The sequence below is a fragment of the Colobus angolensis genome, unplaced genomic scaffold, assembly GCF_000951035.1.
Source record: "Colobus angolensis palliatus isolate OR3802 unplaced genomic scaffold, Cang.pa_1.0 Scaffold158, whole genome shotgun sequence".
NCBI lineage: Eukaryota > Metazoa > Chordata > Mammalia > Primates > Cercopithecidae > Colobus > Colobus angolensis.
In genome coordinates, this window is record NW_012114688.1 from 52,013 (window position 1) to 76,596 (window position 24,584).

At 34.1% G+C, this 24,584-nt stretch overlaps 1 protein-coding gene across 5 annotated transcripts in view; it reads left to right on the forward strand.

Annotated features, from left to right (window-relative positions):
• LEPR (leptin receptor) overlaps window positions 1–24,584 on the forward strand; it is a 70,356-nt gene that overhangs the window by 23,188 nt on the left and 22,584 nt on the right. For all 5 annotated transcript variants that reach the window (XM_011936834.1, XM_011936835.1, XM_011936839.1 and 2 more), the window contains exons 4-12: window positions 4,478–4,686; window positions 8,279–8,424; window positions 10,481–10,625; window positions 13,332–13,622; window positions 13,779–13,896; window positions 16,966–17,165; window positions 20,453–20,601; window positions 21,618–21,777; window positions 21,885–21,967. In XM_011936834.1, coding sequence (XP_011792224.1) covers window positions 4,478–4,686; window positions 8,279–8,424; window positions 10,481–10,625; window positions 13,332–13,622; window positions 13,779–13,896; window positions 16,966–17,165; window positions 20,453–20,601; window positions 21,618–21,777; window positions 21,885–21,967 — 1,501 coding nt within the window. The remainder of the gene's footprint in view (window positions 1–4,477; window positions 4,687–8,278; window positions 8,425–10,480; window positions 10,626–13,331; window positions 13,623–13,778; window positions 13,897–16,965; window positions 17,166–20,452; window positions 20,602–21,617; window positions 21,778–21,884; window positions 21,968–24,584) is intronic.

Here is a 24,584-nt window from a genome sequence, read left to right on the forward strand (position 1 = left end):
GGTATAATTGATATATAATAAGCTGTACATATTTAAATTATATATTTGGCAAATATCAATATGAGAAATCACTCATAAAACCATCAGTATAATAAGGAAAATGAATATATCATCAATTAGAAAATTTCTTCCTGCTCCTTTGTAATCCCACCCTCATGCTCCTACGTGTGGTACTTCCTTCTCCCACCCCACCTCTGTCCCCAGGGAATGACTGATCTGATTTCTAGCACTATAACCTACTATTACTCTAGCATTTTTTAGAACTTTATATAAATGCAATCATACAGTACTTTGTCGTGCTTTCATATACATGATTATCTTGAGATTCATTAATGTTGTTTATATCAGTATTTCATTCATTTTGATTGCTGAATAGCATTCCACTATTATTATATTGCAAGTTGTTCATCCATTCACCTGTTATATTGCAAGTTGTTCATCCATTCACCTGTTGATAGGCATTTGAATTGTTTATAGTTTTTGACTATTACAGATGAAGTTGCCACAAGTGTTAGAACTGAAATATGTTTTCATGTCTCTTGGATAAATGTCTGGGCATGGAATGGGCACATCATGTGGTAGGTGTATGTTTAACAACTTAAGAAAGTGCCAAACTATTTTCCAAAATTGTATCATTTCTTATTCCCACCAGCAGTGTAAGAGTTCCAGTTCCTTCACATCTTCACCAATACTTGGTATAGTTAGTCTTTTCTTTTTAATATTTGAACCATTCTAGTATGTGGATAGTGATTTCTCATTGTGGTTTTAGTTTGTGTTTCTTGAATGACTAATGATGATGAGCATCTTGTCATGTGCTTATCTGCCATAACTATGATTTATATGGTGAAGTGACTGTGTAACATTTTGCCTATCTTTTTAACTGGGTTGTTTGTATTATTATTATTTAGTTTTGAGTGTTGCATATACCTTATGGATACAAATCTTTTATCAGATAGATGATTGGCAAATATGTTCTCTGTGTATGCTTCGTCTTTTTGTTATCTTTCATAGTGCTTCTGAAAAAACAAGTTTTCAATTTTGATAAAGTCCAATTTATCAATTTGTTCTTTTATGGATCATGTTTTTTGTGTCATATGTAAGAAATTTTTAATTAACCGAAGGTCACAAAAGTTTTTACTCATGTTTTCTTCTAGAAGTTTCACAGCTTTAGGTTTTACATTTAGATTTATGATCCATTTGGAATTAATTTATCTGATGCGAGGTATGGATTAAAGTTCTTTTATTTTATTGCATATAGATATTCCATTATTCCAGCACAATTTGTCAGAAAGATTATCCTTTTTCCACAGAATTGCTTTTGTGCCTTTGTAGAAAATCAGTTGTCCATGTAAGTGTTAGTCTATTCTAGACTCTATTCTGGTCCATTCATTTACTTTTTTTGTTTTTACATGAATACTTCATTGGCCTGATTATTGCAGCTTTATAATACATGTTGAAGTTAGGTATTGTTATTCTTCAAAATGTGTTCTTCAGTTTCAAAGTTGTTTTGGCTATTCTAGATTCTCTGCATTTCCATATGAATTTTTAGATTCATCTTGTCAATTTGTATAAAATAGACTGTTGAGATTGTGAGTAGCATTGCATTAAATCTATAGATAAATTTAAGGAGAGTTGGCATATTAGGAATATTGAGTCTTCTGACCCATATGCACAGTACATCTCTCATTTTAATTAGGTCTTAATAATTTCTGTCAACAGCATTTTGTAGTTTTCAATGTACAAATCCTAAACATCTTTTGTCAAATACATTCCAAAGTGTTTCTATTTCTGATGTTCTTGTAAATGATATTTTAAAATAATTTCTGTTTCATCAGTTATCCAATATAAATTCAATGTCATAAAATTATTCATATTTTCTTATTATCCTTTTAATATCTGTAGATTGTGTAGCAATACCGTGCTTTCATGTTTTATATTGTTAATTTGTGACTTCTATAGTTTTTCCTCGTCAGTCTGTGATATGGTTTGGCTGTGTTCCCACCCAAATCTCATCTTGAATTGTAGTTCCCATAATCCCCATGTGTCATGGGAGGAGCCCAGTAGGAGGTAATCATGGAAGTGGTTACCTCCACACTGTTCTTCACTATTATGGCGGTTACCTCCACGATAGTGAGAGAGTTCTCACGAGAGCTGGTGGTTTTATAAGGGGCTTTTACCCCCCTTCACTCTGTACTTCTCCTTGCTGCCACCATGTTTACATGTCGTTCCACCATGATTGTAAGTTTCCTGAGGCCTCCTCAGCCCTGCAGAACTGTGAATCAATTAAACCTCTTCCGTTTATAAATCACCCAGTCTTGGGTGTTTCTTCATAGCAGCATTAGAATGGACTAATACAGTCTGGCTAAAGCTTCTTTCATGTTTTAAAATCTTTTAACCAGCTTTTGGCTTTCTTGATCTTTGTGTATTATTTTTCTGTATTTTATTTCATTATATTCTGATTTGATATTTATGATTTCTCACCTATTTTAAACTTTGGTTTAATTTGCTCTTTTTTTTCTCCTAGTTTGTTAAGATGGAAGCTGAAGTCATTGATTTGAGACCTTTCTTTTTTTCTCATATAGGCAGTGCCTATATTTAGTGTTAAACACATTTCCCTGGAATTATTGCTGTAAACAGTATCCTACCTTAAAGAATATGTTGTATTTTAATTTTCATGTACTTAAAAAATCCTAATTTTTTTGATATGTTTTTTGAGCGATCCAGGAATTATTTAGAAGTGTGTTCAGTTTCCAACTATTTAGGGCCTTTCTAAATATGTATCTGTTATTGATTTCTGTTATTAATCCTATTTTCGTGTTACTGGGATCCTTTAAAATTTATTGAGACTTGTTTTTTTTTTTAATTATTATACTTTAAGTTCTAGGGTACATGTGCATAACGTGCAGGTTTGTTACATATGTATACTTGTGCCATGTTGGTGTGCTGCACCCATCAACTCGTCAGCACCCATCAACTCGTCATTTACATCAGATATAACTCCCAATGCAATCCCTCTCCCCTCCCCCCTCCCCATAATAGGCCCCGTGTGATGTTTATGGCCCAGAATATGGTCTTCCTTGGTAAATGCTTTCGAAAAGAATGTGCATTCTGCTATTGTTGCATGGAGTGTTCTCGAAATGGCTACTAGGTCAAGTCAGTTGATGTGTTGTTCACATTTTTATCTTTGCTAATTTCTGTCTACTTGTTATATCAGTGGAGAATGTTACATCAATGATGAATTGAAATTAATCAATAATTGTAGATTAGTCTATTTCTCCTTAAGGTTCTCTCAATCTTTTGCTTCCTGTATTTTGAAACTCTGTTACTGGGTACATAAATGTTTTGGATTGTTATGTCCTCTTGGTGAATTGATCCCTTTTTCATTATGAAATGATCATCTTTATGCCATGGAAAATTCACTGCTTTAAAATGTACTTTCTCTGACATTAATATAACCATTACAACTTTCTTTTGACTAATCTTATAATGGTATATCTTTTCCCATTCATTTCATTTTATTTGTGTTTATAGTTAAAATTGATTTCTTGTAGGTTGTTTATAATTTGGTCTTTTTAATCCAGTCTGATAATCTTTGCCTTCTAAATGGGATGTTTAGGCTGTTTGTATTTAGTGTGATAATTGATATGTTTAGGATTAAATCTTTTTATTTCTTTTCTTTTCTTATTTTATTATTTGTTCCCCTTTTCCTCTTTTTATGCCTTCTTTTTGATTTTTTAAACGATTCTACTTAATATCCTGCGTTACTTATTAATCATATTTTCTTGTTTTATTATTTTAGTGGTTGCTTTAGCATTTATAATATTTGTCTCCAATTTATTATAGTCCAAGTGATAGTATTTCTCTAAGTGATATCATACCACTTCATGTAAGAACATCACAAATTTCTCCCCTACCAAGCTCGGTACTAATGCCATACATTTTACTTTTACATATGTTGTAAACCCCACATCAACGGAGCTATTATTTTTGCTTTAAACAATCAATAAATATTTATCATTTTAGTTAAATTTCATTTCTTTGTGTGAAACCATATTTCTATCTGCTGTCATTTTTTGTTTGTTTGTTTTTGCCTGATGGATTTCCTTCAGCATTTGTTATAGTGCAAGTCTGATGGTGATGAATTCTTTTTGCTTTGGTATATCTGGGAAAAAGTCTTTATTTCATCACTATTTTGAAAGCTGTTTTCCCTGGGTGTAGGATTTTAGGATTGCAGTTTTTCTTTTATTTTAGTACTTCACTTTTGCTTCACTATCTTTTTGCTTATGTTATTCCTGTGATTAACCTGCTGTAATCTTTATCTTTGTTTCTGTAATGTAGGGTATCTTTTTTTTCCAGATACCCTTTAAGCTGGGTGTCTCAAATAGTTTACTTCAATTTGTATTTAGTGTCCTGCTTTAAGAGCCTATCCAGTATTTTCATATCTGTGTTAATATTTAGCTCTTATTTTTCAATATAGGCCGGAAGTGTTAGAAGATTCACCTCTGGTTCCCCAAAAAGGCAGTTTTCAGATGGTTCGCTGCAATTGCAGTGTTCATGAATGTTGTGAATGTCTTGTGCCTGTGCCAACAGCCAAACTCAACGACACTCTCCTTATGTGTTTGAAAATCACATCTGGTGGAGTAATTTTCCAGTCACCTCTAATGTCAGTTCAGCCCATAAATATGGGTAAGTTATGCACTAAAATGATGATAATAGGTCTAAGCATCAGTCATATATAAAGGTTAAAAATTGCTTACAAAAATATTTGCTAGCTTATCTCACTTTGCTTAACACTGTAATGATGGTAGATGCAGTACTGGGGGTATGAAGAGTGGCTTCTAGAATGATTTAACAATAGTATGTATATCTCAGCCATTGTCACTTAAATTCTGTTTTGGAAACTGTTTTCTTTAAATCCTGGATCTATGTAATGGATATGTATTGATTGGATATCACTTTTTCACAACTCAGATAACTATTTTTAAAAATAATTAGAAGCATGTTTCTTACCTGAATTTATTCCTTCAATAAGTATTTCTTAGAGGCTTATGTTTGTCAGAGACTGTTCTAGGAGCTGGAAAAAGTGGGAAATTAGACATGGTTCCTACCTCAGAGAGCAGGAACAAACAATAGTAGGCAGAGACAATGATAAAAGAGTAAATAAGTAATTTACTGTACAAACATGATTACAGAAAACTTCAAATAATAGACAACACTCTGTTTTCTTTGTGCAAAGATCCCCCAAATCTCTTTTTATCAATTTAAATATACAATTATAAATGTGAATAATACAGGCAAATGTTAGTGCTATGTATTTAATTTATTAATTTCATTTAATTTTGTATAATTTAGCAGTTTTTCTCCACTTATATTTCCTGAAACAATTGTATGCAAATTCTTTATGTCTGATTTTGCACCATTGGTTTTGACATCACTAGAGCCACTTTTCCAAGTATCTGATACAATTTTACATACAACTCAGGCTTTACTTCTTTCTAAGTTACTCGAGATACAGCACTTTTTGAAACTGTGTATGACATCATATTTTAACATTAAGACTTTCAAATAATTTGTCCTCTAGGGATATGGTTGTGCTCTCCACAACATAGTTACAATGGCATACAAGCAATTCAATCATGAAGTTATACCACAGAGAAAAAAATTACAAAATCTTTATTCAATATCATTTTCTTTTCTTTTCAAAACTAATTCTGCCTGATGATTTTTTAGTAGCATTTAGAGTCAACTTTGAGTTGCACTGTTTTTCAAAATGAAGTAGTTAAGGGAAAGTGCTATGGAATTTTTAAGAACTTGAAAACTTTCTTAATTTTGTCTCTATGTGGAGATAATTTTGGGGAAAAAAATCTTTCCTTCTATTTGAACACATATGATAATATCCCCAAATTATATGTTCCATGAAAACAATAAAACTGGTGTGATGGAGTGTCAGGGACTATTATTTCTACTATGTAGATCAAAGAAGATCTCCTTTAGGACATAGCATTTGAGCTGAATAAAGAAGAGATATCCATGCAAAAATCCAGAGCAAAAGGTGCTCCAAGCAGGAAGAACAATATTCACAAAATCCCTAAGATAAAATGAACTTGGCAATTTGAGGAACAAAACAGAAGACCTTTGTGCTAGGAGTGAATGAGGTATGAGAGTATTAAGGGATGAGGTCAGAGTTACCTGGTCCAGAGCATATAGTAGGCCAGGGTGGAGAAGTAAAGAACTTTTGGTTTGGATCTGTTTGGGAGATGGTGCTGACTGGACTGTCTAGTGGTTGGAGTTGTAGAGTGTGAAGGACGGAGGAGAATCAAAGATAACTCTTAAATTTAGACCTGGGCATCTAGATGAACAGTGACACCAGATACTGAGATACGGAAACTCAGGGAAGATTAGGTGTGTGTACAGAAATCAAGAGCTCTATTTTGGACACATTGTATTTGAGATGTCTGTTGGAAACCTAGGAGACGTTGAATAAGAAGTTGGACATATGAGTCTAAAGTTTAGGGGAGATATATACATTTGGGAGTTGTTAACATATCAAGGTTTAGAGTATTGTATGAGATCACCTATTTAGAGTTCAGGAAGAGAAAGACTGAGGGGTTATCAGTAAGAATGCAGGAGTAGAAGAGTATGTTCTAGAAGCCAAGTGAAAAAAATATTTCAAGAAGGAGGGTATAAGCATCTGTGGAGTGCTGCTGAGAGGCAGAGTAAGACGAATGGGAAATTGACATTGGGTTTGTTTTTATATTTCTAATATTAATGCATATGAGTATTGTCAACCTAAAATGTATGACAGATACCAACTCTACAAAGCAAAAAGTTTATTTGGGAGTAGTAGGGGATTGCAGTTCTAGACATGCATGCTATGGAATGACTATAACACATCCACGGGGGGTTGGAGTAAAGGGGAAGCTTGAAAAGACATATAGGAGACCTCCATGTAAGCTCTTTTGAACAAAGATTATTGGTTACAAGAGCTTGCTGCAGGGGTTGGCATTAGCTCATTGGTGGAGACAGCCATTGTTAGGCAAGTGTCTCTGTGCAGGCAGCTTTTATGGAATACTGTGGTTTTGAGGAATTATTTACGTCATTCCAACGTAGGCATACATGCATAAGGGGACTCCTTCATGGCCTCCCAACTCCATTGTGTTAGGGTTCCACATTAGTAACTCTAGTTTGATACTGATAACTTTTACAATACACAGATAGGAAATGTACAAAACTTGTAATATTATGATTTTACTTTTCTTTGGTATATGTTTGTTTTCTCTTTGGTCATGGGAACACAGTAAATTTCACCTGTAATTTTCAGACTTTTGTGTTTAGCTGTCTTTGCTTTAAAGTAACTGAAATTTATAATATGTCACATAAAGTAAGACATCATTGATTTTGACTAAAAGAGGAAAATTGTGACCAAATTCCTGAAAATATAGAATGTGAAAATTACCTTATGCTCTTTATTTGTTGAAAATAAAATTCAAATCAGTAATTGTTTCAATTTAATGATAATTTCTATATACACGAATAATTCCTGTTAATTGTAAAAACCTTGCTAATATAGAGATGAACAAACAAGAAAACGCACCAATTTTCTATCACTTTGGCAATCTTTCTATTTTAAATATATCAGGAATCCAAGTATAAATGTGTGTTAAACTTTCAAAATTTAAACGTTAAACATTTTTAATATTCTGAGAAACTTCATCCCTACTTCTGATGACAAGCCAGGGACTGCTGCAGCTGCATTTATTGCATGGGAATATTCATGCTGTAAGTTATTTGAGTAGATTTGTCTAGATTATAGACAATTATGATCGAAAATTAATAGACAAGTTGAATTTTGGATAGTTTTATGTATTTCCAAATAGTGTTCTGCACAATGCTTTTTTCCTTTTTACCCACTAAAATAAGTGGAGTGGGTGAGGTTCAGGGGAGACTTCAAATAAGTTTGAGGATGCTGGGTTTAATAAAGTTAAATGGGATTCTTATAAGGGGAAATAACATTTAGCAAAATAATCTCATTTACTGATTCATAGTCTTTACCACTTAAGGGGAGGGAAATGAATACACATGGATTGCTATGATAAGGTACAATAACCAGACCCAGTATTCTAGCTTGTTTCGGTTCTGTAATTAGTCCTTGGATAAAGTCACCTTTTAAGTACTTGAAAGGCAAGATATGATGAAAATTTATTTTGACTTTATTTTATTCAACTATAATAGTCATGAAAATTACTTGACTTAAAAGTATTCTCTTTTTTTTCTTAAGTGAAGCCTGATCCACCATTAGGTTTGCGTATGGAAATCACAGTTGATGGTAATTTAAAGATTTCTTGGTCCAGCCCACCATTGGTACCATTTCCACTTCAATATGAAGTGAAATATTCAGAGAATTCTACAACAGTTATCAGAGAAGTAAGTATATTTTAGTAAGTAAAATGAAAAGTTGAGAAGACCCTCTTAAGTCCCATAATAATTACCCTCTGCATACTAAATATATACATTTCTTCTAAAGCAGAATGAATTATAGTTCAATATTTCATATTATATATATCATATATAGATAGATATACATACGTATATATACAGCTATAGGAAATCTAGTTACAGAAACTTGAATTCATAATTACAATTATTTTCCACCGACAGACCACTGATTTCATCTTTTTTTTTTTAATTGCTCAATCTATTTGAATCTTTTTCTGAATGTGGCAACAGAAAGATTTTTGCTTGGCTAATCATTAGTTGAACTTCTGAATCTTCTGCTAGCCCCATCTGTGCATATTCCTGTAAAACTCAGTTTTAGCAAAGAACTCTGCTAGGTCATTTTAGAAGGAACCCCCCTCACCCTGGATATCTGATGAATATTTGATCAGGTTTCTCATCCTCTACCATTCCCCAAATAATGTTTGATCACCATGGCCTGTCTTCAACAAGAATTGTGTTAGGTCAGTTTAGCCAGAATCCCTCTTATCATGATGTTTTTGCTTAGTAATTTTCTATCTACTCCCTGCTTCTTGGCTATAAATTCCCTGTTGCCCATGCTGTATTTGGACTTAGCCCACCCACCCCACCCATCACAAGGTATATGCAGTGCTCCATATATCTATTGTGATGATTCCAAATAAAGTCTTCCTTACTTCCTTTCTCTTTTTCTTTAACAGTTCATTCGGTAAGTATTTATTGAACACCTGCTACGTGCCTGGAACTGTTCTACTTGCATCAGGATACACTGAGATAGCAGGACAGGATAAGAGGAATCTGGGAGTGCTGGCAGGGAATGGAAGGTTGCAATAATAAATGGAGGTTGGAGAGAGTGACATTTGAGCAAAGATGTGAAGGAGATGGTGATGTGGATATCTGGGGAGTTGGGTTCTAAACAGAGAGAACAGCAGTGCAAAGGATGGTGTGGCTGAGGGCAGTGAAGGTGACAGCAGTAGTGGTTGAAGTCAGAGGCCAGTGGGGGAGGACAAGGTGGAGCTCAATGAATAGCCTCTTGGGCCATGTGAATACTTTGGCACTTTACTTTGTGAAGCTAAGTTTCATATAATTTAGAAGTGAAAAACAGTCTTTTAGAACTGGCAAAAAATTTAAAACATTTTATTTTCACAAAGAGAACGATGGAAATCCTCAGTGTCATGTATAGAGAAGACAGAGTTAAGGCTTCTGTGGGTTTCAACTTTCTCATCTGTAAACTGGAGATAATCTGTAAACTTGAGGATTTTAGATAGGAGTTGTTAATATCTGATGTTGTTGTATGCATTCCTGATGCTTTTCATAATTTTTAGTCTGTGACATGCTCCCCCTGCCTCAAGAGCAGTCATTAGAGGCCAGAGAGTTTATTAACTTTGGAGTACATTTTTGGGAACTGAATTTTGATCTCCCAGGCTCAAGTGATTCTCCAGCCTCTTTTTTTTTTTTTAAAAAGAGATGTGGTATCACTATGTTGCCCAGGCTGGTCTTGAACTCCTGGGCTCAAGTGGTCTACTCACTTCGGTCTCCCAAAGTGTTGGGATTATAGGCATGAGCCACCATGCCTGGCCAGGCTCAGGTTCTTAAGACTTTTCATGCCCTTCTGCACAGGATACTTGTAGTTCTTTGTCTACCCCTGCACAGCATTTTTCTACCAGGTGTGTCTTACAGGTGTCAGTAGCGGCTTGAAGCTTCCCACAGATTTTAGCTGCATTTCTTAAAATTCTAAAGGTCCTATATTCATCATGATTCAGTTAACAGTATTTGCTAATTATCATTATGATTTTTTTATTGGACCCATGGACTATTTAAAATTTTATTGACTAATGTGCAAACATTTCTTTTTGGTTATTGATATTTGTTTTAATTCCGCTGTGGCCAGATAACTACTGTGTAAGATTTTAATTCTTTGAAATTTGATGAGATTAGCTTATGATCACTTTTCATAAAGTTTCCCCATCAACTTGATGTTCTGATGTTTTAATATCATATTTAACAGGCTGACAAGATTGTCTCAGCTACATCCCTGCTGGTAGACAGTATACTTCCTGGGTCTTCATATGAGGTTCAGGTGAGGGGCAAGAGACTGGATGGCCCAGGAATCTGGAGTGACTGGAGTACTCCTCATGTCTTTACCACACAAGGTAGGTTATGTAATAGCCACTTCTACTGGGAGGGACATATATTTCCTGAACTTGCCTTTGTATATTATAAGCATCTTAAATTTTGTAGCCTTAAAATGAAAGAAGGAACACAATATCAACTTCCTTGTTTAAACTTTGAATGGGCCAATTCGTGAATTAAAATTCTATCAGAGTCTCTGGGCTTGTGTGTTTCTATTGCAGTACATTGTAGGATCACTTTTCTTATTAAAAAGAAAAAATTAATATAACAGTTGCAAATTAGAAAAAATTAATATAACAGTTCCAAATTAAACTCAGAAAGCCCCTTGTATTGATAATTCCTTAATTTACATTTTAAAACCAAGCATATTTATTTGACATAAAATTCAAATATTAATGTTTTACTTTATATTATATAATAAATGAATTTTTATTCTAGATGCTTGCTTTTGAGAGTTTTCAGTGCCGATTGTTCATATTGTAAAGGTTATTTTTAGCATTGGAACATCTACAGTTTATTCACAGCTTCTTCATGCAGCTGATGTGCAAAGTTTTGCATAGAGGCTCCAGAGGCTTGGAATAGTCCCTAGACCTGCTACATGCAAAGCTGTGACTATAGAAAGAAAATAGTCGTTTGACCAGTTGTCCAATCTGTCAAAAGGGCAAAATTTTTCTTGCTCAGACTTACTGAGATTGATTATGGCCTGTGTAGAGATAATATGTACCATGCAAATATTCAGTCCATTTAACAAGTTTACTTATTGATTGCTTACTATTTTAAAAGCACTGATTTGTCAAAAGGCAAGTAGCAATAGTAGTTTAAGACATTGACTTTGGAGTCCAACAGAAGTTTATAGAAGTTCTGGCCTCACCACTTATTTGGAGAATTTCTTAATCTTTCTATGCCTTAATTTCCTCATCTGTAAAATAGGGATGTTTTATATGGATATGAAATATCCATATAAAATAAAATAATGAAATGAAATAATTCACATTGGCCATGTGAAGAAAATCGTTATTGTTTTATTATTCTGCAAATTAAAAATTGCATAGTGTGTCATATGCAGATAACATGCATATCTATCTATATTATTAATATTTTGCAAATTAAATATTCAATATTTATCTCATATCAATTTCAATAAATTTATCCAGTGTAAATTTCACAAATTGTCAGGTTTTTATTAACTTGGTTTTCTTATTTTTAAGCTAATATTTTAGCATCTACTCATGTAAAAATACTATAATTTTTATCTTATTTCTCAATTAAGCCTTACTATATATATTTGATTTCAAAGTGAAATGCTTTGAATTCTCTTATCATCTTTAAAATGAAAAACTTCAGCTTAATTCATGAAAGTTCAATTATACATTTTCTTTTTAAATAAGAATTATTCTGAGACTTTTGAGGCAGTTTAGTAAGGAGGTTGTGGCGCATACTGAAGGAAGGTTAAAATAGGTTAATGTGTTAGATACTTGTCCACAGTAAGTAACGTATAAGTGAAGCTTGAGTGCCACCTCAGCTAGGATTATACTCAGTCACGCTCATAAATCTAATGGTCTGGCTTCTGTCCAGTAATTTTATGCTACTAAGTTTTTTCCTGTTTCTATTTGATTATGGACATACAAAACATAGATGTTTTGTATGGATTGTAAATATATAGACATTGACGTTTAGCGTGCTTTTACAGAATAAAGAAAACTTAATAAAAACCAATTATTTTTGTTTCTGCTTTTAAGGGTAATCCCAAGATATGTGTGGAAACAAATTTTCATAGTCTATCAGCAGAAAATGGTTTACCTTAACTTTACAGCTGTGAAATGTACTGATGTTTTTGCAGTGCTCTGTGGTGGAAATAATTTCTTCCTATGCAAACCATCATTTACTTTTATCTTGTGTGTCTTTGAAAATGATAGGCAAATGAAGTTTACAACAATAGAGGACTTTAAAAATAGTATGGAATCGTGTGTAGGCATTTACAAAAATCACGTTTTAGGAAAATATTGTTTCTCTTTGCCCTCATCCATAGGATGTTGGCATTAAATAACTCAAAATGATAGTACAAACCAGCATTTATAATTTTCTCTGCTTTGTATATTGCTGCATTATCATTCATATGACATTCCTATTTTTTAATTTATATCTCATATATTTACCTACTTACTTGAAATTTTTATATATCCAAACAAGACAATAGCAGCAATCATTTTTACTTCAGGATTTTGCTTCATAGTGATTTTTTTTAAGAACTTGTCCTAGGTTTCACTGATTCCCAAAGCAGGGTCTGGTGGAAAATATGTCATTGTGGAATTAAACTATGTTTTGTTTTAGTTACTTTCCAGCCTATCAGTTAGCAAGTGGCAATTACTGACTAAAACATATATATATATATCGTGATCCGCCCTCCTCAGCCTCCCAAAGTGCTGGGATTACAGGCATGAGCCACCGTGCCCGGCCCTAAAACATATTTTATGATGAATAAACCTCTGTGTTTAGAAGATAGTGAAGACATTCATAGAAGCTCAATTCACTTTTGAATGAGAGCACTCGGGGCACTAGATAACTGTACACAAACAGGCAATTTCAGCATTATCCAGTTTTTTAGTCCACTCATTTTATTTTTGGCAGTGTAACTCTGCAATGTGTTGTGAATCTTTTTCGATGTGGTACAAATTACTTACAGAGTGTTTTGTCTTCATCTGATATCCTTTCTTCCCTCATTACAGATGTCATATACTTTCCACCTAAAATTCTGACAAGTGTTGGATCTAATGTTTCTTTTCACTGCATCTATAAGAATGAAAACAAGATTGTTTCCTCAAAAAAGATTGTTTGGTGGATGAATTTAGCTGAGAAAATCCCTCAAAGCCAGTATGATGTTGTGAGTGATCATGTTAGCAAAGTTACTTTTTTCAATCTGAATGAAACCAAACCTCGAGGAAAGTTTACCTATGATGCAGTGTACTGCTGCAATGAACATGAATGCCATCATCGCTATGCTGAATTATATGTGATTGGTAAGAAAATGAAGGTTTTGTTCATTTTGTTCCACAACTTAGTTTCATTATGGACCCTCCTTATATTAGAGTCCTGTTAAGATGTAAGAAAAAAATTTTTCATTAAATTTTTTGGTGCTTTTGCTTTATATTAATATTTTAATGTGTTTCAAATAGATGTCAATATCAATATCTCATGTGAAACTGATGGGTACTTAACTAAAATGACTTGCAGATGGTCAACCAATACAATCCAGTCACTTGCGGGAAGCACTTTGCAATTGAGGTATCGTAGGTATGTATTATTTTTGCTGTTTCGTTTTTCTGTGGGTATGGTGAGATAAAAATTTTCTGTAGAAATATTACAACAGTCATCTTACAGATTATTTGCTTCCTGAAAGAGGAAAGTATAATATAATTAATCAAGACATTTTTGAGGGATTAAATACGTTGGTGATTCTTGAAAAATATTCACACCTGAGGTTAAAAAATTGTAATTTGTTTTTACTTCAAATTATCTTTTCTGAAAATCAACCAATTCTGTATAATTTGTATTTTAACTCTTGAATGAAACACAAGAAAATGTAGTTTGTGTATATTTTAATTTGACTTAGAGAGTTGACTAGAGGAGAATGTGAAAGATTATAAAAGTTTCATATCATTTGGTTAAAGATTGTTTTGGAAAAAAAGAGGTAGAAGCAGATTATAGGCGATAATATGAATGGTTTTTAGAACTAACTGAGGTTATTTAGGAAATAAATACTTATGGTTAATAAAGAGTAATGTGTTCTAATAAGAAGTAATTTGTACTTGTTTATTTTTACTCTTCTATGTTTTAAAAAGAATTCAAGGCATCATCTTATAGCAGTCCCTTTCTCTCTAAAATCAGTTTATCTAAAATGATACCACCCTTGATCAGATGATAGATTTTTATTTTTAAAATATCCCATAGTAGTATTCAAGTAAATATACTGCTGTTAAACACTGTGTCCCAATTTGTATTTTTATTTGTAGTGGGGACTTACAATTTGTACAACATGCTCATTTATTCTTAAAATATAAATTTTCAACTAGAAAAATAAATCCCTTCTCTACAATACTGTGATCTGAAGTCTATTCCTAATGCTGCCAGTCTCTTCTTATGTAGTATTAGGAAAAAAATTTGACAATTCGTACATTTCTCAAATAGCTGCCTTCATCCTACCTAATATGTGTATTTTAAAATCAGTAGAATGTTTGTGATATGAAATCTTACTTTTATAATCTGTCTTTACCTTGTTTTCATGGTATCTTCACATTAGAAAGGTGTTTGTGAAAACCTATTATATTAAGCCCCATGCCTCGTTTCTCTTAACATTTACAGAATAACCAGGAAACTACATTTACTTGCGTGAGTTTCTTAACTTCCCTAAGTCTCAATTTCCTTGTCTGTAAAAACAGAGAGACTAATAGGACTTATAATGTTTCTGTGAGAGTTAACAACATATTTCACCTAATTATAATCACGTGATATAATTTCTCCTTGTAAATATTCAATATATTGTTTTTGCTGTCACAATGGTAATGATGCCAGCTTTTCAATTCTAAGTGTACTGGTATCATCCTTCTCTACTTTGTCCTTATTTTCTACCCCCAGATGACCCCTCACTCCTCATTTTCATTTTTGTCCACGCACCATCATTTATTCACACACACACACACATTCATGATTGTAATTTTGAGAAGACAAGAAAAAGAAGTGGTATAGAAAATAGAAAATGACAGAAGAATATCGATTTTTTTAGCTTCTTCTAACTTCCTCACTCCCATGTCTTTGGAAAGACTAATTGCTACTTTAGCCATTTAAATATAGTATTCAGAGCAAACATTGGCCCAAGAAGTTATTTCAAACCAGAGGAAAAAGAGTTTATGGCAAGTTTGTCCAGCCCATGGCCCGGGGCCCCATGTGGACCAGGATGGCTTTGAATCTGGCCCAACACAAATTTATAAACTTTCTGAAAACATTGTGTGATTTTTTTTTTGCAACTTTTTTTTTGGTTCATCAGCTATCGTTAGTGTATTTTATGTGTGGCCCAGGACAGTTCTTCTTCCAGTGCTGCCTAGGGAAGCCGAAAGATTAGACACCCTTGCTTTATGGGTTCTGAGGTGGAGTGTTGGCTAGGACTCACTTATACAATTTTTAAAAAGTTTTTGTCTCTGAGAAGATGAGGAACATACATGGTTATATAATTCACATACATATCTGAAGTTGGTATTATATTAATTTGTATTAATTTGAACTAGAAAATTATATTCACCACGGATTTGTGATGAAATTTAATTCTTTCTTTAAAGTGTGAGGAATTTGCCTTCCTTGCCACCTCAGGAATGTTCCATGACTACTTTCATCTATATTTTAAATATTCTCTCACTAATATATAGTGTTAATTTGCAAATTATTGTAGGTTCTGTCTCTAACTGGATCATTTTCTCCTTTTTAGAGCATTTATTTCATTTGCATCCCTACTTAGTGTCTAATGAAATATTTAATAAGTTACTGTCAGTTTCTGTGGAAAGGTATAGAACTGGGATATAGCTGGGAAAAATTAAAAAAATGCCTTTCTAATAAGAACATCTATTGTTTTAGATGGAGTGCAACTGTCTGTATTTTATTTAATTATTTTAATTTTATTTAATTTTATTTTATTTTTGAGACAGTGTCCCTGTGTCGCCCAGGCTGCAGTGCAGTGGTACCATCCCTGTTCACTGCAACCTCCGCCTCCCGGGTTCAAGCAATTCTACTGCCTCAGCTTCCCGAGTAGCCAGGACTACAGACGCGCATTTATAGAGAGGGGGTTTCACCATGTTGCCCAGGCTGGTCTGGAACTTCTGGGCTCAAGTGATCGGCCTGCCTCAGCCTCCCAAAGTGCTGGAATTACAGGCAAGAGCCACCACACCGGGCCTCCTGCTTGCCTTTTAAACCTGGGGTCCCCAATCCCCGGGCCACGGAGCGGCACCTGTCTGTGGCCTCTTAGGAACCCGGCCACACAGCAGGAAGTGAGAGAGCAGCATTACCACCTGTGCTCCGCCTCCTGTCAGATCAGCAGTGGCATTAGATTCTTAGAGGAGCAGAATCCTATGGTGAACTGGGCATGCGCTCCTTATGAGACTCTAATACCTGGTGATCTGAAGTGGAACCGTTTCATCCCGAAATCCTGAACCATTTCCCATCCCCCATTTGTGGAAAAGTTGTCTCCGGTGAAACTGGTCCCTGGTGCCAAAAAGGTTGGCGACTGCTGTTTTAAACAACAAATCAGAATTCTCAGATATCTTCTTGTTACTTTTATTAATGTATACTAATTGACTATTTTTGTATCTTTTAAAGGAGCAGCCTTTACTGTTCTGATATTCCATCTATTCATCCCATATCTAAGCCTAAAGATTGCTATTTGCAGAGGGATGGTTTTTATGAATGCGTTTTCCAGCCAATCTTTCTATTATCTGGCTATACAATGTGGATTAGGATCAATCACCCTCTAGGTTCACTTGACTCTCCACCAACATGTGTCCTTCCTGATTCTGTGGGTATGTCAAGCTGTGTTGTGTCTTCATTTGTGTTAGCAGATTTGTATGCAGATTGATGCAGGTTTAATGTTATATTTTGCCATTTTCTGATCACATTAGATTTTGAAAACAAATTGTTCCTGTTTACAGTGGTATTGAGAAAATCAGCCTTAGGAAGTTTTACACTTTTGAATTCATTTCAAATTATTTATAGCAGACTTTTTTAAGCAATAGGAATATTTTCTGCACACTATTAGATAAAATACATGGGTCTTTATGAATGAATTTTAGTAATGTTTTTCTAAATAAGGCATTATTTTATGTTTTTGTTCCAGTGTAGTTATGAAAACATGCAGAATTTTTACTCCAAAGGCTTGATTTGAATATTCTGAGGGTCTCAGTAATCTGAGTACTCATAACTCAAGCCTTTAATTTGTGAGGATATGTAGGGCACAGAAGCATTTAAAATAGCTAAATCGAAGTGGAGGAAATAGACAATAATGACATACATTATATTGTAAACATTCTTTTCAAAAACAGCTTTTGATTTCAAAGATATTAAGAGAGTCCTTGAAAAATGTGATATATTCTTTCAAGTTCATTGTGAAATATCTGAGAAATGATTGTGCAACAGGAATGAAAAAATATCTTTTGGTGCTGTTATATATGTATAACTAAGGAAGCTTTTGTAAATATTTTCTAAATGTTTGTTTTCAATATAAGATATCTAAAAACAAAAACAAAACTGGGATTTTCAGTGAATTTTCCCCTCAAATAAAATATTCCTCAGTAGGAAACACGTTAGAATAATGTTCCATAAAAATAATAATATATGCTATTTAGTTGGGGGATTATGCCAAAAATCAATATTTGAGTCATTGTTTTTCAATTAATTAATACACATTTGAATTAAAACCTATATCCAAAAAATACAGAATAAGATTGTTTTAATTATTAGATTTCTTTTTCTATATAAAGTCCCAATGAATTCTCTCCCCACTGTTTAATTCCATTTAAGTGATTTTTACTGCAGTGATACTTAATATCCTAGGATAGCAAGGAACCCTCCTACACTCCCCCAAACATGCACAGATAATAACACACTCACTTATAAGATATGACAAATGCAGCATGGATTCAGTAACATATGTTACCTGAATAACCTTTGGTGTTATCCTTTTCAAAACTAAAATAACGAGTTTAGGTTGGGCTTATATTGCCTACTTAGTACTAGAAGGTAATGTGGAAACTCAATGTTGGGATCCAAATGCCAACTCCACCTATTACTAGCCTTTAAATCTGCACTAGCCACATAGGCACTCTATGTCTGTTTTGCCATCCATAAAATGTAGACAGCTTCCCATACCTTCCCAGCATGGGTATTGAGGGAATCACGTAACTTCAAGCATATCCTTTCTGCACACTGGATATTCATTGCCAGTCTGCAGAAATGATATGCTTCATATGATTCAGTTAATTGCAAACACAGATTTAACCTCGTACAGTCTCTTGAATATTGATACTTCCTTTCCTGACAAGAAATGATCAAGAGGTGAAATACAGTATATATCATCTTGCTGGGTTGGTGGAGAATGCCTTTTTGGTCTATGAAGAATTGAATCATCATGACAAACTTTACACGAAGGAAAAAGTTTAGGTATTTTTGTTTTCAACAGTAAAAACTATTATTGTTGATTGCTTAAAAATGATTTTAAAATACCGTATGAAAGGGAGACTATACCTTTACACAGTATTGGTTTTTGGCAAGTGAGACTTGGAGCAAGAGAATAATAAACACCCATATTGTGCCAATCCAGGTATTATGATTTCCCTGTGAATCATAACAGTAGTATGGTTTATAAGACATGGGGAAATAAATCAAGAAAGTAAACCCTGAAACTCTTAATTTTTCTTACACAGAGTGTCTACATTTGGCCTTAGTTATGGTTTGGGTTATTTAGGTTTCTTTTTGTTGGTGATGGTTGGTTGGATGGTTTCATACATTAGCCCTTTGGCTTCCCTTTTTGCTACTGCAGTTGTTTTCTACGTACTCCAGCCAAGGGCCATCTCTCACATTGAATTGTCCACTGGAAGGGGTGACTGTCAAAATAATGACCAAGAGGAGGGCTGTTCCAACTGCAATCCCGGAGGCCTCTGCTGTACCGGGCATCGACCTTTTAGATTCTGGGTCATGGGCAGGTGTGGAGGGCATCCAATCTGAGCAGTTCTGGAGGAGATGTTTCTCAGGAGAGCAGCTCTTTACCAGTTGGTATGGATGTACTTAATATTTTTAACAACTGTATTGGTATACCAACTGAATATATGTCCTCTAAATGGAATCCTCCACTCTTAGTACAGATAATCAAGACATGACTATTATGTAAATGTAGTATGCATCATAAAGTTGATGCTTGGAGTCATAACAGAGTTAGGGCTTCAGAGATGCACTGTTACACTTGGGCTTTCAGGCTTTTAGTTTAAGATATGCCACATTTCCATATTGCCTTTTGTTGTCAGAAAGAGTGGCCCTCAAAGTTAAAAATTAAGAACTTGGGGAAAACTTACATAGTGAATCTAAGCCTAAGCTGAAGTTTTTACTTTAGCTCTGAAAGCAGCATCGTAAAAAGGTGATAGGAAAACAGGGAAGATAACCTTTTTCTTTGCATTTCTGTGATTTTTACGTTATGCCTTTAAACATGACTTGCTTATATATATATATATTTTAAAAAATAGATTCATATATATAATAGATTCACTTGCTATTCAGATCATCTTTGCCTCTATTACTGCACATTAAAAGCCTGTTTCCCTCAGATTATGGAAAACCAAGGCTTTGCTCTGAGAGAGACTATCTCTGACCTTGATCTAGAAATATTTAATGATACACATCAGCATAAGAGTTTCACACTCACACGTGGAAGTTGATGCAGTCCATTTTTTTTTTGCCTTTAATTAAAGTTCAATGGAGAACAGTTTGTTATTGATATTTAGCATGGGTTGGTTCATCGTGGTATATTTTGCATGCAGAGCCAATGGTTCAATTTCTAATCAGGTACTACTGTTAGTTTGCTGAGTAACATGGATAACGTATTGACTTTTTTCAGTCAAGTCTTTATTTGCAAAATAGTGATAAATCCGTCTTTTAATATATCACATAAAGTAATAGGGAAACAAATGAGATAATAAGTGAGAAATTTATGAAGAAGATATTGCTTGATGAATATAGAGTATGAAAATATAACACAATGTTTTTAGGCATTATTACTATTTAAATTACCATCACTTAAAACTGTTTTAAAAATTTCTAGTGAAGCCACTGCCTCCATCCAGTGTGAAAGCAGAAATTACTAAAAACATTGGATTATTGAAAATATCTTGGGAAAAGCCAGTCTTTCCAGAGAATAACCTTCAATTCCAGATTCGCTATGGTTTGAGTGGAAAAGAAGTACAATGGAAGGTACCTTTTACTTAGAACTTCAGCTTTCCTCATTAAATGCTACTTTTATAATATTTAAGAGTTCAATTGTATTAGATTAATTTTATTGGCATAAAAGTACATTCTCTTGTATTCTGTAGCTGTTTTCATTAAATAGATTTGCCTAAGTCTAACCTTTTTAAAGAACAAAGTTTCCTGAAATCCATCATTCCCTGAAGTGTGTTTTATAGAACACAGGTCTTATATTATGTTCCTCAGAAAAAGATTAAATGGTTAAATCGGTTTAGGAAACCCTGTATCACTGTATCTTCCTTGTGTGGTCACGGTATACACATTACATATTCAAGGTTTGGAGAGGTCCTTCATTAAAGAAAAATTTGTGACCTTATTTCATTTCATGTTCCCCAAACTAGTTTTTTCCAAGGAACTGTTGTTTCTCTAACATCTGTTAATGTCTTTTAGTACATACAATGCATTTTGGGAGAAGCTGCTTTTCAAACAGAATCACTTCCATAGTGGCAAGGGTGCCTATGATGACATTTCACATCAGCTTTGTGATGGCAGCCTGCAAAGACCTAGAAATATCAGAAACCCTTATTATATCATTAGATCACAATGATATCAGCTAAAACAAATGTGACAGTTTAGCTGCTATTGAAGGATACTGAATATCAACGATTTGCTACAGTCGGTTCTATCTAACCAATAGGTTTAAATTCTTAGAACGTCTTTGTGGGTAGAGGATTAGTGGACAGGGATTAGTAGTAGCATAAGAGAGTATTTGGGAAACAAGGTTGCAAGTAAACCAGTTCAAAATCTTGTCATTAGCAAGGGTGTGACAAGATAAATAAGAAAATCCTTGACTTGAAGGAGTTTACAATCCTAGCCTAATTGTGACTATTTCTGAAGTCAGAAAACACAGAATCAGTTCTCTTAATTTTGGAATAGTGTTAAAATTAAAAATAAATGTACTTCAGGGCCCTTTAGATACATATGTGTTGGTAATGAGCAATCTAATGCTTTGACTTATTTTATAGATGTATGACGTTTATGATGCAAAATCAAAATCTGTCAGTCTCCCAGTTCCAGACTTCTGTGCAGTTTATGCTGTTCAGGTGCGCTGTAAGAGGTTAGATGGATTGGGATACTGGAGTAATTGGAGCAATCCAGCCTACACGGTTGTCATGGATGTAAAAGGTCTGCAGAGATTTTGTAAATGTGTTTTGAAAGTGCATAAGTGTATGCTTCAAATATGGCTGAAAAATATTCCTTCAAAAACATACACACAATTTGTCATTTTGCAGTTCCTATGAGAGGACCTGAGTTTTGGAGAATAATTAATGGAGATACTATGAAAAAGGAGAAAAATGTGACTTTACTTTGGAAGGTATTCCCAATTTTAACGTTATTCTTAAATTGTATTTTTATACTCTTAAAAAATGTACTTCATGGTCCATAATCCTGTTATTAATCTTTGGAAAGCTCAGCAATCCTGTATTTTCATTTCATTTATGAGATGTATTTGCAGAGAGCTAAGATGTATAGTGGCCGAAGCACTGGCATAGTGTTAGGAGACTTTCATTTTCTTCTCAGCTTCACGTACTGTAGTTATGTCAGTACTATTTTGGCAAAGTTACTTAGACTCTTTGGGCCTCAGTTTTCTCATCTGTGTAAATGTAAGATTGAACTAGATGATACGTAATGTTTCTTGTAGTCTAAAAATTGTCTTCATATTTAATTCTGAACAGTGTAAGTGTCACCTTCCCCACAAACCCCAAGGGCATCTAACACATGACAGAGTATTCTATTTATGTGATGGCATATAAACAGTGGATATTCCCAGAGATGATAGCTGTGTAGCCTAGTAATTTTCAAAGCATCCTCTCCCAAATGAATTGATTTCTATTTCAAGTGAATAGTTTATTTGGTCAGTAAATGCCAAATTTAAGATTGATTTGGGAATACAACACATGAAGTCAAATAGTATTTCTGTCACTCCAAATGTGAATTGTAAGTTTAATACCCAAGGTTGAAGGAGCACACATTTGAAAATGGTTTCCTGATGAAGACCAAAGCTTATGTAAAAGTTGTGGTATATAAGAATTTATGTTCATTTGGTTTCTAAATCCAGTTACTCTATAATTTCATTTGGTTAATAATCAATGCAACTTCTAAACTTTTCCATTTCAATACTTCTTAAAATAATTTTTTATTATTTTATCTTATTTCATTTCTTTTATATTGCTGTCTTTAAAAAATTTAGTTTCTTTTTTTATTGCTTTCTTTTCTTTTTCTAGCAAACAATTCCTTCAACACATTTTAATATTTCCGACTTAAAGTTAGCGTTAAGAACTGACAGACATTTATGAGACGTTTATTGTATTCTGAACACTTCATACATATTTCCACCTCTCGGTGAATTCAGGGTCTGTACTCTGAGAGACTGAGTGGGCGGTTGAACCCACTGCGGAAGGGGGCACTGCTGAATAAGAAACAACAGCCTTGCCCGACAGATTATTCTTCTCATATTTTTGGTTTTATCTCCATGGGAGTGCTTCAGATATCTGCAAGTTTCTACAGTGAGGGACAGGCAGTGATGTTCCTATGTTTGTGGTAGGGCCAACTTTGAGCAGAATTTAAGTAGCTTTGCTTTATCTTTGATTTATCCTTTCAGAGCTGTAGTCAACAGCCCTTTGGCCTAGGCTATAGCTATCCTCTCCCATCGCAACATACTCTAGAACAAAACAGTTGTCTTTCCCCAGACAGTTTTTATATTTTCCTCATATCATGAATTCCACATTTCCTCAGCAATGCTGCCAATAGAAGTTTCTGTAATGATGAAAATGGTTTATATCTGCATTGTCCAATATGGTAGCCACTAGCCACACATGGTTATTAAGCACTTGAAATGTGCCTAGTGTGACTCAGGAACTGAATTTTAAATTTTATTTAATTTTAATTAATTTAAATTTAAATGGGTGCAAGTGGCCAGTGGCTGTCTTTTTCGACATCAAAGCTCTGTGGGTTCTTTAAGGATGATGTGTGGGAGGGAGACAGTACCCTTGCTAATCTACCATCTTTGCAGAAACTTGAGTGCCTTATATTAATCAAATTGCCTTTCATTAATTTTGTTTTGTGCTGTTTTGTTGTGGTTTCCTAAACTGAGATAATAGTTCAATGATTACGGTTCTGCAACTCTATGCTTCTTAAACTGGGATAAGATTTGCTTAAGGAGTAAGCCACAAGGCCACAGGATAAGTATGGCACTTTAAAAAAATCATTTCTCTGGCATTGAAAAAATATTAAACTTTATGTTAAGGCAGTTTTAGAGTTACAAAAAGATGGCAAAGATAGTACAGAGAATTCCTATGTATTCCCACACCAAGTTTTCTCTAGTATTAACATCTTACACTAGTGTGATACATTTGTTACAATTAATTAAGCAAGATTGATATGTCATCATTAACTCATCTGTAATTTATTTCAAATCCAAATTTCCTTAGCTTATACCAAATGTTCTTTTTCTGGCTCAGGATTCCATCCAGGATAGCAGATTACATTTAGTAGTCATACCTCCTTATGCTTCTCCTGGTTGTAAAAGTTTCTTAGACCTTCTTTGTTTTTATGAACTTGACACAATTGAGAAGTACTGGTCAGGTATTTTGTAGAATCTCCATCAAACGGGTTCTGTCTAATGTTTTCTCATGATTAGATTAGGGTTATGGGTTTGGGGGAGGAAGATCGCAGATGTAAAATGCCATTCCATCACATCATATTAAGGATACATTCTACCAATGTGACTCATCATGGTTGATGTTCACCTTGCTCGTCTGGCTGAGGTAGTGTTGTCTGGTTTCCCACTGGAAAGTTACTCTTTTTTCTCCTTTCTCCATTTTAGTTTTAAAAATGAAGTCCCGGCCGGGCGCGGTGGCTCAAGCCTGTAATCCCAGCACTTTGGGAGGCCGAGACGGGCGGATCACGAGGTCAGGAGATCAAGACCATCC